Genomic DNA, 13,671 nt, shown 5'->3' with positions numbered 1-13,671 from the left:
GGTGGGCAGAGGCAAAGTTGAAGAGTTTTTTCCTATACAGAAAAAAACCCCATAATGATAAGACATAAATAAATGGAACTGATGGAACTGACCTGGATCTTCCAGTTGTTCTAATGGAATCATGAGAAGTCAAGGCAAAAGATAATGTTAATTTTAATAATAAACCAGCCAGATTCAAAGAAGTTAGACAGTCTGCTTAAGGCGATATAGATGAAGACTGACAGACACACAGAAGGAGATACCAAAGAGGTGTATTGGTTTAATTTTCTTCGTAATTAGTACAGAAATATATGCATCTTTGTAAGAACTACATACATTTTACTCAGATTAAGGTATGTAATGAGAAAAGTATGATTCTCTATCACAGCTGAGATATAAGAAAAGGACAATATTAACAGTTATGTTCATTTCAAAACCTTCTGTCTACAGCAATTAAAACACTTGTATATTAGCAGTATAATAAATCAGTATATTGATGTTAAGTAGCTTGCAATGTTTCAATCATTGGTTTTGAACTAACTGAAGTTTCTGTCTTCTGAAGTTCTTCACTGCTGTGGTAGACGATCAAGCAGTTCAGAGTTTGGCATAATCTTTCAGGATCATTTCCAGTTTCTGGCTCAGCATGATGTTCCCCTTCACTTTTAGTTTACCAGAAAAGAATGCCTACAAAAAGCAGAGAAGGCGAAAAAAAAAGTATTCAACTGTTCACCCACAGAACACCAAACAAGAAGCCAAAGATAGGTGCGACTATTCAGTGCTCAGAAGAAAGCCTTCTGTTCACAATGCTCACTGGATTTTTAACAGAAAACCATCCAAGTTCAATTTTGATAGCATCCAGGATGACAGTTTTCTATCCAGAGTGCAAGATGTAGTCTACCACTTAGGGAAAGAAACCAAATACAAAGCAACTTCATTGGCCTCCACTTCTTTCGTACGTATAGCACAGAAGACTTCTCCTGGTGTAAAAGAAACTTCTTCACAGAAGCTGATGGCAAAACTTCACAAGGGCAGGATAAAAAGCTCTCATTCCTCCCCTCCCTATGCTGTATATATCCACATATCCTTATATGAAAGGAGAAAATGGAAAGCAAAGGTCAGTTACTGAAAATAAAAGCCTTAATGAAAAGGTCAGCTACTCAGTCAAATTCATAACAAATCCAAATATGTACACACATGTTGCAAATAAATGCACCAGCCTTATACATGGCATATTGCTACAAACTGGAACTAAAAAAGACTTCCTTGTGTCTGCAGAATCAAAGATCAACCAGTACTTTCACTGAAATGCTGGTATATTACATTTTTATTGTCCCTGCTTCAAAGAGCTGTATACCCTGTTTGAACCTAGTTCAGTATTTTTTTAAAAATAGTTTTGCTTTGCTGTGGCTTTGCAGTTTGAAAGCTCTTTGAAAGTTGTGAAACAATGTGCTTTTGCATAGTTCCATTAACTTGAAATACATTCATATAAGGAATAGAGAGAGCCAGCATAAAAGAATTTGAATAGATGCTTTGAGCTTCTTTAGATGAAGAACTTCACAGGAACTCAGAGGAAATACTAATGCCTAATAATAGACAATGTTCTTGAATTGCAGTCACTTTTCTTTAGCATTCTGAAGATTACACATCAACAGCTTGTTTGTTTACACTTTATGCCTGCTACATACAGAAGGTCACAAAGGATTTTACTCATGTGGTACGCAGGACTTCTAACAAACAATTGCCATCATTATTAGTCTCAAATTTTACAATCAAAGTCTTCAACAACTTCTGCTTGGGATCAAAGAAAGGGAACTGTTTGATATATGATGAGCTTAATTAATGTTTTCATTTTCTCAAGCTTTAATCTGTAAGCTGACAAATTTATGGCAGTTTAATTTACTTTTACACAAGGCAGTTTTATTAGTAAAATTAGTATTTTCAAGTAGTTGATTAAGCCAAGAAGCTAGAAGTGCAAACCCAGATTATGTAACTTTCTTAAATTGTTCTATCCCTTAAAAATCTACCCAGTTTGGGTGAATTTTGACCATTTTCAATGGATCTACATGCCTGCATTGTCCTAGACTTCTCTTTGCTTCAGTATTAGCAGTAAATCAGAATACTGCAATACCAACTTCCTGCAACATGACCAATCAAAACAGGCTCAATGATCAAACTGACAAACCCTACCCTTGCAAATCACGTATTGTGAAGTGCCAGGAAACAAACAAACAACTAACTTTGTACTGCTGGGCTTTATGTCATTTGAGGTATCTTTGTCTCAAGATGATAAATTCCTCATCCTGTCTTCTGACCTATTCAGTAAAAGGTAATGGATGTGGCTTTGAGTAACCTGGACTAGTGGAAGGTGTCCCTGACCATGGCAGGGAGTTGGAACTAGACAATCTTTAAGGTTCCTTCCAACCCAAACCACTCTATGATTCTACAAATGATGTGCTTATACCTCATCTGATTCTGGTTTGCACTGCCAAACAGCACTGCAGATTTCAGAATGCCAACATTCAGAATCAGAGCTTGATTTAAGGGAAATAGTATGACCCCATGTAAACAAGTATGACTGTGATGCACAGGTTTTACCTTCTGGGGGTTGGTCTTTTGTTGTATCACATCCATGAAATCCTCATCTGACAGTGTGAAGGTGGTATCAGCAGAACTTCTTGCAGGTCCTTGATACACTGCTCCAGAGCCATTCTTTAAGTCAATTGCTGAGAAGAAGCAACAAAGACAGTTTTATTCCAAAATAAAGATAAAATTTTCAGTCTAAAGAACACTACTCTCCTTATCGACTATTATAAAGCATCCAATGTGAACATAAATCTTGAGCTAATAGCCACTTAGAAAATAAAAAGGCTTTAATTTTTCTTCGTTAATGAAAGAAAATAATTGACACTAGAATAGGAAAAAAAAAATTCCATACTAAGGGAGAGGGGGTTTACAGCAAAGACTGACATTTCAAAAAGATTGCAGAGATGGCAAAAACTTTTTAAACAAAACTTGGGATGCACAAGATATTAATTGGTGTAATTACTGCAAAAATGCTATTTAGTAACAAAGCTCTAATGTTTTAAAACAGCACCCTATATTCCGAGAAGACAAATGTGATGTTCAGACATACTGATGCATTTTCTCTGTTCTGCCCCACAGGCAACATAGCCTGTTCTGCTTTACGCAAAGTGCATTTAAAGCCTTGCCAAATAACTGTCTTTCTCTTCTGGAAAGCCAAAAATTCCTCAAAGTGTCTGGAGACTTAGAGTGTTCTTTTCCCACACTCAAATGACCTGCCTAAATAATCTCTTACAAAACTAACACTATCAGGTATTGTGTCATTTAATTAGAAGAGTATTAGAAGGATATTTTGACAGGATGTGCTCTGCCAAATAATTCTCAGATTTGCAAATTCCCAGTCTTTCCCTTTCCTCTGGATGTTCCTGTCTTGATGGCTTCCTCACCCCCCACCTACCCACCCCTGGCTTCTTACACACAAACCAAAATCATTATTCATGTGGATGTTCCCATAAGGACATGGCAACTCTCATCACAGAATCACTGCTGCCTAGCCAGTACTAATACTGTCAGCTGATGTCTCTTTACTGACAAAGACGCTGGCCTAACTGTGGAGACTTATTTCTGCATAAACGATCTTGTATTTTTTTCAAATAATTTTTCTGAAAGGCTAAGGTGAACTACCAGACTGGGAATAGCTTTTGTCTGTTGAAGTCATTCATTTTCTGAAATCTGTTCTAAGTAATATTTATCCAATTATAACAAAACTAGAATCTGGAAATCTCATGTCCCCAATATAAAAAGCCTTCTAGTATCCGCAGGAGGTCTACAAGGATGCCAGAGAGGGTCTCTTCATCAAGGAATGTAGCGATAGGACAAGGGGTAATGGGTTCAAACTTAAACAGGGGAGATTTAGGTTAGATATAAGGAAGAATTTTTTTGCTGTGAGAGTGGTGAGGCACTGGAACAAGCAGCCCAAGGAAACTGTGGCTGCCCCATTCCTGGCAGTGTTCAAGCCCAGGTTGGACAGGGCTGGAAGGCTGGAACCACATGATCTTTAACGTCCTTTCAAACCCAAACCATTCTATGATTCTACAATTCTAATTAAGTATACAATGATGCTCAGACATACTGGATTATTACCCACTTGATTTTAAGGTAAATTTTAATTTCAGGAACAGGTTTAACAGACATCACAAACTTGACGCAATAACAGCAGAAGAAAGAAAAATAAGTACTGATCACCAGATGAACAACCTATACCTTCTGTGTTTGTGGGTAGGAGCTGTGTAACATTCTTTTTACCCAAGCCAGCTACTATATATAGTCTAGGTTATGCAGGCACAGTCTATTATTAAAAAAAAACAAACCAAAACATATATATATAATCTACTGAATCATGAAATGCAAGCTTCACAGTGGATACAAGCTAATCAGATTGAGTTAACCAAGATTAACTGTCAATATGCTTTTAAAATATACCCCTACTCAAATGCTAGATATGTTATGAACCATTCTGGTGTAGCCAAACTTAGCTCCCTTTAAGCCAAACACCACTGGTCAGCAAGCCCCACAAAATGTGACCCAGGCAAATTCTGATAACTCCAATATTTTAATCTAAATATTATAGTACCTACTCAATATCAGTACAATCCCTGTTCTTCTCCTCCATTTCCTATCCCAGTCTCAAAAGCATTGCTTATCAATTCACGTCTGTAACTAACGGCAAACTCTCAAAGTGCTAATACGCCTGTAAATATTGCATAATCATGGTACCATAGGCAAAACTTGCGTTTAATCAAATCCTTAACCCATCTGAAATTAGAACTTATTAGAAATTCTAACAAAAAAACAACAGAGGACCAACCTAACAGTATGTTCTTTACACAAATATATGAGAATACTATTTCCATTTGCTCCTTATTGTTTTCAAAGAGCATTCATATTTTTTCTAAGGAAGAAAAAAAGAAAAAAAGAAAAAAGAACAGAGCAGCCACAAAAGAGAAGAGCACTGTGACAACAAATACTGTCTTTTTTACAAAAACATGATGGACTTTCGACTGTTACTTGACCCATCCTTTTTTTAATTTTTTTAAGCTTTATCGTAAATGTGCTACGAAGAGAAAAAAGACACACAAACCCCCAAAGGAACTAGCAGGAGGAAATGAAAGAAATGAAATCCCTAAACTTGATATGTAAGCCCTACTGGGTTAATTCTGGTGAATCACAAGGGAGAGTGATCCAAAATATACCATATGTTGGTATGTAAAAGAGGGAAAGGAACTTGCCTTGTTATAGAGAGTGGAAAATTTCCCCAAAACATGTTCATTCTTTTTCTTTGCAGGGGGAGCGAGGGGTGGGAATGGGGATGGGAAGGATCAGAAACACATCATTCAATCATTTTTCTTGCCTCTTGATGTATACCTAGCATAGAATAGTCAGATGACAACTGAGACTAAAGTACAGCACTCGCACACAGACAAATGAATATAATCTAGCACTGAAAGAAATGATCCAAACACCAGAACAGATTCCAACCTTCAGAGGAGAAAACTTCTAGCTTTCCAAAATGATCAGTGGATGAAACAGTAAGTATCCTTCAAATTTTTGTTTTTACTTTTATACATGTTACAATACAGTAATTAAATGCCTATGAATTCTTATCATCTGTAAGTGTCCTGTTGTCAGAGATATAATAAAAAGGGCAAAAATTATATATATGCAGGCTAAAACACTAGACTTTGACATGCTATAGCCGGTAGCCAAATAGCCTAAAAATCTAAGATTTGGGGCACAGGTTTTGCTTTGCTTTTGAAGATTGCTTTACAATTTCTAGGAGAGAAATATTAACAGGTCAGACTATTTTCCGTTTTGGTTTGGTTTTAATCCTGCTTTACAGGGGGTAACTGCAAGACAAGACTCATCCTCAATCAAATGAACAAAGTGTCATTCGCTCTTCATTGCCTGAAGTCATATCACATTATAAATTATTAAGCAGTTTGGCTGTAATTTGTCAGATGATCACAATCAACTGCACATAACAATTTCTCTCCAGTTCTCCTTACAAAGTTTTGTTCTTCTGAGAATTGTAAAGGAAGAGAAGTATCTTCTGCCTTCAGCAGTGTCTTCAGAAGCATGATGAAAAGCAGCAGATGGGTACTGCTCTAGACAGCCATTAACTATCAACTAACAAATTTCAGTGGCCAAGTCTTTTCTCTATGGAAAGAGAAGCTGAAATGAAGTAACTTAATTCTAAGGAAAAGATAAATATTTTATAACTATTGAAAACAATGGCATTTCTTGCACAGTGAGAAAGATGCAGAAGAGAGCAAAGCATGCTTTAGATAGTTAAGCAACTGGAGAGGTAAAAGCTGGGGGTTCTCAAGTAAGAATTTTGTTTACAAATAAAAAAGATAGCTCCAGTACTGCTAAACTTACTCCTTAAGTTTTGATAATGCCAAAATCTGTATTACTTTATATTCTTAAAAGGACTGTCAGCATCCTCTTAAATTAGAGCATCTTGTTTCTATAAAGAAACACCACTAAATAAAACCAGTTGTTAGTGGCTATAGTTCAACATTGTTCACACAGCAGATGAGCTGCCCAAAATTTCACATTCTGAGTGCAAGATCAATTGTTCTACACTTCCCCATGGCTTCATACCACCCACACAGAACTACATAAAAGGAAAGGTCATCACTAGGTTAAAAGATTAGCGTTACTGATATTCCTGCTACCATCAAGAAGTGTCTTTGTAACAAAAAAAAGGCTAAATTCAATTCACAAATCCCACTTCATTTAAAGTAACAAACACAAACCTCGGCTTACTGCCAAGATCAAAGGGTTACAGCTGCAATTAAAGCAAAACACTACGAAAAATATTAAATAAATAAAAAGAACCACAAACAAAACAAACAAAAAACCCCCAACCAAACAAAACCCCCAAATATTCTGGTTCCTGAAAGCTTGGAAAGGACCAGAATGACTGCAATGAGAACAAATTTCACAGCGGCCCTTAATACTGCTGCTTTCTCTTCCAACCTCCTCCCAGATACTAAGAGACTCAAGGACATTAGCAGAAGATGCTGGAGCTACAATCATTGAGTAAGACAGCAATGAGCTGCAGGGCCCAGATTGTTTCTAGGACTGTCAATTGCTGCAGTTTTCACAACAGCACAAGCTGTGCAGAAGTGACAAGTCAAAAAATTAAAAGATAAGCCAGCACAACTATGTAACAAATTTAATAAGGGAAAGAGGCTTAGCAGGTAGCCCAAGAGAACCACAAACACCGCCTGTAAAGGCCTGGGAGGCCCTTAAAAAAAGAGATCTAAAAAGAAGATAGAGAATAAAAAAATTATCATCAGCTCAAGGCTTAAAAAAATCCTCCCCAAAATAAACTACTTCCTTACATTTCAGCTGTTTCAATGACAACACGTCAAGAATTCTGATCACACATTGAAGGAGTATGTAATATTTATCCACTGGAACTGAATTCTAAATAAATTTTAATGTTGTCTTTTCCTCCTTGCTTTACTATAGATATGTACGGTATGGGATCTCACTCTCAAAGCAGTAATTTTACTTTAAGAAAAAAAAGATAATTCAAAATTGTTACAATCTAATTTACCATAACATTTACAAAACTGATTCAAAATTATTCTACCCAGAATTTTAGTAATAATCAAGTCACAAATAATTTAGCTATAAGATCAAGTAATAATCAGTGGGCAAAATTTAAATGTAGTGGAGACTGCAATTTCACCATCAGAGTTGACGAATATCAAAATCTGAAGCAGGTTGGAAACTGGTCAAAATAGTGACATAGAATTAAATTTAAGCTATAGCAAAGGTAACATATTACTGTCACCCTCAGTTTTTGAAGTAAAAAAATATATTTTGAAGGCTAAAGTTTCTAATTGTGTACAGAACTTCCATTCCTTTAACAACAGAAAGAGTCAAGCTTTCAAGTCAGCAAATGTCAGTGTTACATATCTAAATTGGTTGTCTAAATCTAATTCTAATCTAAATTGTTCATGTGCATTACAAAAGTCTTGAACATATGAAGATCTGTCAGAAATCTTTTGCAGTTAAGATATTGTCGATAACCCAAGAAAGCTATCTTCCTTTGAACATACTACTCTCTTCTTCCACATTCACCATGCAAAATGAATTATGCTAGCATCTGGTAGAAGAGACAGTACACGATGATGCTCTTGAACACTGAATAATAATGTATGCAAATAAGCAAAAAGAATTAAGTTGGCAATTGCTTAAAGATCTTCAATGCTTGCCTCTGGAAGGTCTTTCTTCTGCTTTGTGTTTCTTTGCATTTTTTGTAATGACCAAAACATGTTCAAGAAAATCCCCAAAATAAAAATTCCATCATGTACATATATATATATACACACACACCTCTCTCATCATTAGAAATTTAACATCAGGGTTAAATAAAAAGCAACAGTAGTATGCTACTAATCAACATAAGGACAAACTGTGAGAGTTGTCACAACTGCTAACACTCTGGTTTTGAGTTTACATAACTATTTTAATATTACAATATTTAGATTATTATGGCCATCACTTATATTACATTTAGTTACACATGTACATGTGACTGATGTCATGTACAAAGTGATCTCTAACAAACACAAGTATCCACTTTGTTTGGAGTTTCATCTATGTGCTTCTAATATATCTGCTAAAAGTTTAAGCAACAACAGAGCAAAGACTATATAAGCCTTCTGCCCAAGTTCTAAGCATGGCCATCACAGCACTGAGTGTTAAAGTGGAAAACTGCAGACATTAGGAATAATTAAGAGCATTAAGAAGTTTTAAGACAGATATTCTGAGTTAAATTATGCAGTATTTGGCCTCCTTCTCATTCTGATGTATAGGTACTCAGCCTGCATAATCTGCACAGGTATACTCAATATATTGATAAACTGCTATCCAAGTGGAAATCCCCCTTTATCCCTCAGAAATTGCTTATGCTATAATTATTATAAATATTATAATAATTATTATTATGCTTATTATTGTTACAATACAGGTAGAACTTATCTTGATAAATCTACATATGGAATTTTCATAGAACTTAACAGCAGTTTTGCTACTCAGAATCACTGCTGGTTAACATTAGGAAAAAAGAAAGTGGAATTATATGTTTCTAAACCTCTCTGTAAAAGAAAGAACAGTTTCTTAACCATAATAATCACTTATTGAGAACAGACATTGCAAAGACTTAACAATAGTTAAAACAAGTCACAGTCTATGGGACAAAGCACTACACAGACCTGTGGACTTACCAAAGTCAGTCTCTTCCCTTAGCTCATCAATGGGCAGCCCACCTCATCTGCATCTACCTCAAAACTATTCTTTTGACTAGATCCAACCATTCAGACCAATCAAAATGAAGCAGTCTCAGTGACACACCTGACCCCAAGACTTGCACTTTTCCACAAATTAAAGGCCTGGTAGTTACAACCTGACTCTACTTAATTCCTTAGGAAAAGCTTTACATTCTACTAACAGATCTTTCAGGACACCTCTGGGGGAAAAAAAATAAATCCCAAAGACAATTAGATTTATTTCATCACTAAAATTAAACTGCTTTTTTCAAAAATACCTGTCCTTAGAAACTGAGCACAGGAGAATTTAAAACAATTTTTGAGGAAGTAATTTTGCCCCCATCAGTACACTTAACTTGTATGATCCATTTCAACAGAACCCCCCCCCCCACAACCCATTGCTATTACAAGCTTCATCATCAGTTCATCAACACAGTTGCATGCTTAAATTATGGGTAAGCATCACTATACCTTCATTAACCCTGATCTCAAAATACTTTATGGGAAGAAACTGGGCTATATTTTAACTGAAATTAGAAAAACAATGCAGTAAAAATAAACACTTTTTTATTAAGATTAGTCAGCATGTACATCACCAGCAGACTGGTTACTGCAACACAGAGCTTCAAGTAGGTTAATTCAGCCTGCTTATCTAAGTGCAGTGATAATGTATTCTGGAAAATGTAAACAGAAATGCACTGAAGTTCTAGAGGATGGTTTGACTCTGCCTACATCTAGATAGGCAAGTTACAGAAGAATGTTCCTACCTAGAAAGGTTAGCAACTGCCATTATAGAACTTTATCTACCTCTTTGTCCCCTGTGCTTTCAGGGTGCATTCAGATTTTTAAGTCCTAGTGAATATTCATCCACTATCTTATGCTTATTTTCAAGGTATCAGCTTAATTAGAATGAGTATTATTACTCTCATGTCATTAAAAAAAAAAAAAGGCATCAGGGTATTATAAAAAATCTACAACTTACTCCACTGCATTGCTGTTTTTCCATCTTTAGTGATGTCCCATTGGAATATGGCATTTACTTTCTTTACCAATTCATTTCCAAGCTCTTTTACACGACGACCGATTTCTTCAAACACAAGGTCACTCTGCAGTCCTGTAGTCTTAAAAAGAGAGTATGAATCATTTAAAATTGAAACTCTGTTTAAACGTACTAAATAGGTTTATTAGTTCAAGCACTGTGTCCATGAAAGTCTTTACTGCAGAATTACTAAATGCAATTGAGATTTCTTCCACCCTAAATAATCACCTCTAGCAACTGCCCGCATTAAAGAAAACATTTAAGCAGAAAATGCTTCATGGACTCTTCTTGAGAATTACTGCAAATCTTGCAGTTCTTGTCATTTGTCACTACAATTTAAGACATGTTTAATAATTAGGGCTCTAAGGGCTTCTATATTGTCCTTTATTCCCCCTGGAGGATAACCATTGCCACTTTTTTCCATGGTGGATGCCATGTTAGTTTTTAGAAACAAAAATGTTTTTATCAGTACACGACTTTAACTTGACATGGAACATGTTGAAAATGTACTGCATTATGAACACAGTCAGAACTCCAGTGTAGACACTGTTTAAGAGTAGGATTAGCTACAGTTACATTTGCATGTATTATTTATTTGCAATGTATTATTTTTCAAGCCTTTCATGTCTTAACAAGTATTTGTACTGGATAAAATGCTACACTTTAAGAAGCTGCTCCAGTGAAGTTTTTCATCTAATTGGAATCGGACAAAAAAGCTCCCACAGCTTTAGTTGCTCCGCTGCACCTACATGTACTCTAACGTGCAATACTCCTCACACTGCTACCTTGCCACCTCTTCGGTTAAGCCTAACATTTTTCCATTACATAACAGAGTTTCCAATGACATCTAAATTTGCCGATCTTCACTCACTCAGGCTCATTTTCCCTGGTTAATGTCTGCCTCTGCCAGCAAACTTTTGCCAAAGCACTTTTTTTTCAGAGTAAGCTTGATGAAAAAAACACCCATGTTAAAAAAAAAAAAAAATCTCTGTAATTATTTCACAAAAAAGCTGTAATGCTTACATGTTTGAACTTCAAATGAAGATCTGGCAACAGTTCAGAATGTTAGAGGACTAAACACAACCAGCAAAAAAACAGAGATTCCAGGAATATATCAGCAGCTTTCTATGAATGTCACTATCTTAGTACCTCATAAACTTCAATCCACTAAAGTTCCATCCTTTGCAGGCAGGAATGAATAGGGGGAAAATGACAGTTTATTAAGGCAATGCATTGTGCACCCCCATCTTTTAGACCACATTAAGAACCCAGCACATCCTTGGCATTACTTGTACCATACCGTCTGTTGTCTCAAATCCCATACCTGAGGCTTAATGAAGGCATGCAGAGGGGTTTTTTAAATATATACAGCATAAAGTGTGTATCATGTGTTAGGCCTATCCCTGTGCACGAACAGCTGTCAGAGTCTTCTTTCAAAGTGATTCAATGACAAAACTGTTCTCTTCTATGGGTACACTAGCTCATTTTCATTTGTTCTGTTATTCTAATGCCTTCCTGCCACTCTCCCCATGTCTCTCTGAAAAAATTAAAAAAAGACCACATGCTGTCACAAGTTACATTGAGTTTGATACTCAACATCTATAAAACAAAACCAAAATGCTCTTTTTACAGGTAGAACCCCAAATTATAGAGACTAATTTCAGTCTTAAGTTATGCCAGTGCTCAAAACTCTCACTGGTGCATGACCTCATTAATTTTGTCACATACATCACAATGCTTATCCTAACAGTTCAACTGGCATCAAGCACTTCAAACATCAACCAACCTGTGTACCTTAAAACATAACTATTTTTCCCAAAGCAGATCTTTCAGCTTCTGTATATACAACCACATGTGTGTTTACATCTCTGAACTTGTATACTCATCTAATTACTGCAAATAAGACTAGAGATCTAAGTATTTTTTAACATGTTTTTTCACGAAAATAAACCTTAACTATTCTGCTTTGCAAGTCAAGACTTTTATTGCTTCTCCCTACCTTCAGAGGCTCCCAAGCAGAAGTTTTATTCATGGCTGGTACTATATCCACATAGCCTCCTGCAATAGCAACTTCTCCAGTCTCTTTGACCTGTGGTGGGGGCAAAAATGCCATTAAAGAGGTAATATATTTGCAAAAAATCACAACAGAATGACAACCAAGGAGTTTGCCTTACATTTTAAAATCGAAGATGAAGACAAGAGCAAACACAAAAGTTCCAGAGTGAAAAAAATCCACACATAAATGTGTTTTAGGCTTCAAGCCAGTCAGTCTACTATGCTTTACAACAGCTCTTCAATGTAATTATTTGCTTCATGAGAAATTATACCAAAATACATTTCTGCTTTTATGTTCACAAAATGGTAGAAAAAAACCTTATTTATCTGAAAATTTACCTCCAGTGTAATAAGTTACTGTTAATGTTATTTCATAAACAGTTTTGAGAAAAATATCGTTTTCCTTGAGGTAAATATGAACTTGTCAAGAGTTCATCTAGACAGTTGCACTATCTCCAGGTGCCTTACACTGCAACTTGCACTAGAAACAATTTTTTAAGCTTTGTAAAAATAGAAATAACAAGAAGATGAAAAATAGCTGAATTAACTTCTGTTTTAATTTTTTAAAATAGTCAAGTCAGAGGAGAAAATGAGTTTCATTTTGGCAGTCATTTTAAAGGGTCTGACAAACCATTCTGACTTACGGCAGCAAAAAGACGATAGCAAAATGATTCATTCACAACACATAGTTACATGATAAATAGCCAAAGCAGATAAATATCCAGTATCACAGCTGACCTTATTGCACAAGTGAAATTAACACAGAAAGACTACATAGTAACAATTACTCAAATAGTGCCTAACAGTTGTCACCTGCTGCCACTGCGCTTCAGACAACAGTGAAAATGCATTTAGACCTGCATATTGAAGTCATGTGTCTACCTGTAGCTTGATTTAACTTGAGTTTATTGCAACTACAATGATAGCTTTACTTCAGACTAATCCAACACGCAGTAAGAAACATTATTCTGAACAATTCATAACTGCTGAAACAAGGCAGTTTTCCATAATCCTGTTTAACATTGCCATTTCTCTCCACCCTTGTGGAAAAAAAAAAAAAAAGTACAAAAATCCTACCGAACTCTACATATTAGCAATTACTAACCAAATCCAGCTTTTAAACACAACAAAACATCCCACTCTTGTTTACAAATTCCAAAGGGCTTGGAATTATATAATGAATTCTGTTAATTTAAACTTCATATGCAAAGCCTCTAAAATAAATACCTG

At 35.7% G+C, this 13,671-nt stretch overlaps 1 protein-coding gene across 2 annotated transcripts in view; it reads right to left on the bottom strand.

The window, feature by feature from the left end:
• Positions 1–240: 240 nt before the first annotated feature.
• The window catches only part of HSD17B4 (hydroxysteroid 17-beta dehydrogenase 4), a 65,367-nt gene continuing 51,936 nt past the window's right edge, over positions 241–13,671 (bottom strand). The window contains exons 21-24 of one of the 2 annotated variants that reach the window (XM_080636928.1): positions 12,386–12,475; positions 10,330–10,468; positions 2,575–2,702; positions 241–663 (exon numbers count right to left, since the gene is read on the bottom strand). In XM_080636928.1, coding sequence (XP_080493054.1) covers positions 574–663; positions 2,575–2,702; positions 10,330–10,468; positions 12,386–12,475 — 447 coding nt within the window. In that variant the 3' untranslated portion in view covers positions 241–573. Of the gene's footprint in view, positions 664–2,574; positions 2,703–5,330; positions 5,425–10,329; positions 10,469–12,385; positions 12,476–13,671 lie in introns of those variants that run through there. The other variant, XM_080636929.1, reaches the window with a different exon arrangement.

This window comes from Psittacula echo (genome assembly GCF_963264785.1).
Source record: "Psittacula echo genome assembly, chromosome: Z".
Classification (NCBI taxonomy): Eukaryota; Metazoa; Chordata; class Aves; order Psittaciformes; family Psittacidae; genus Psittacula; species Psittacula echo.
The sequence above is the reverse complement of the archived record's forward strand: the minus strand, read 5'-3'. Positions and strand labels throughout refer to the sequence as shown.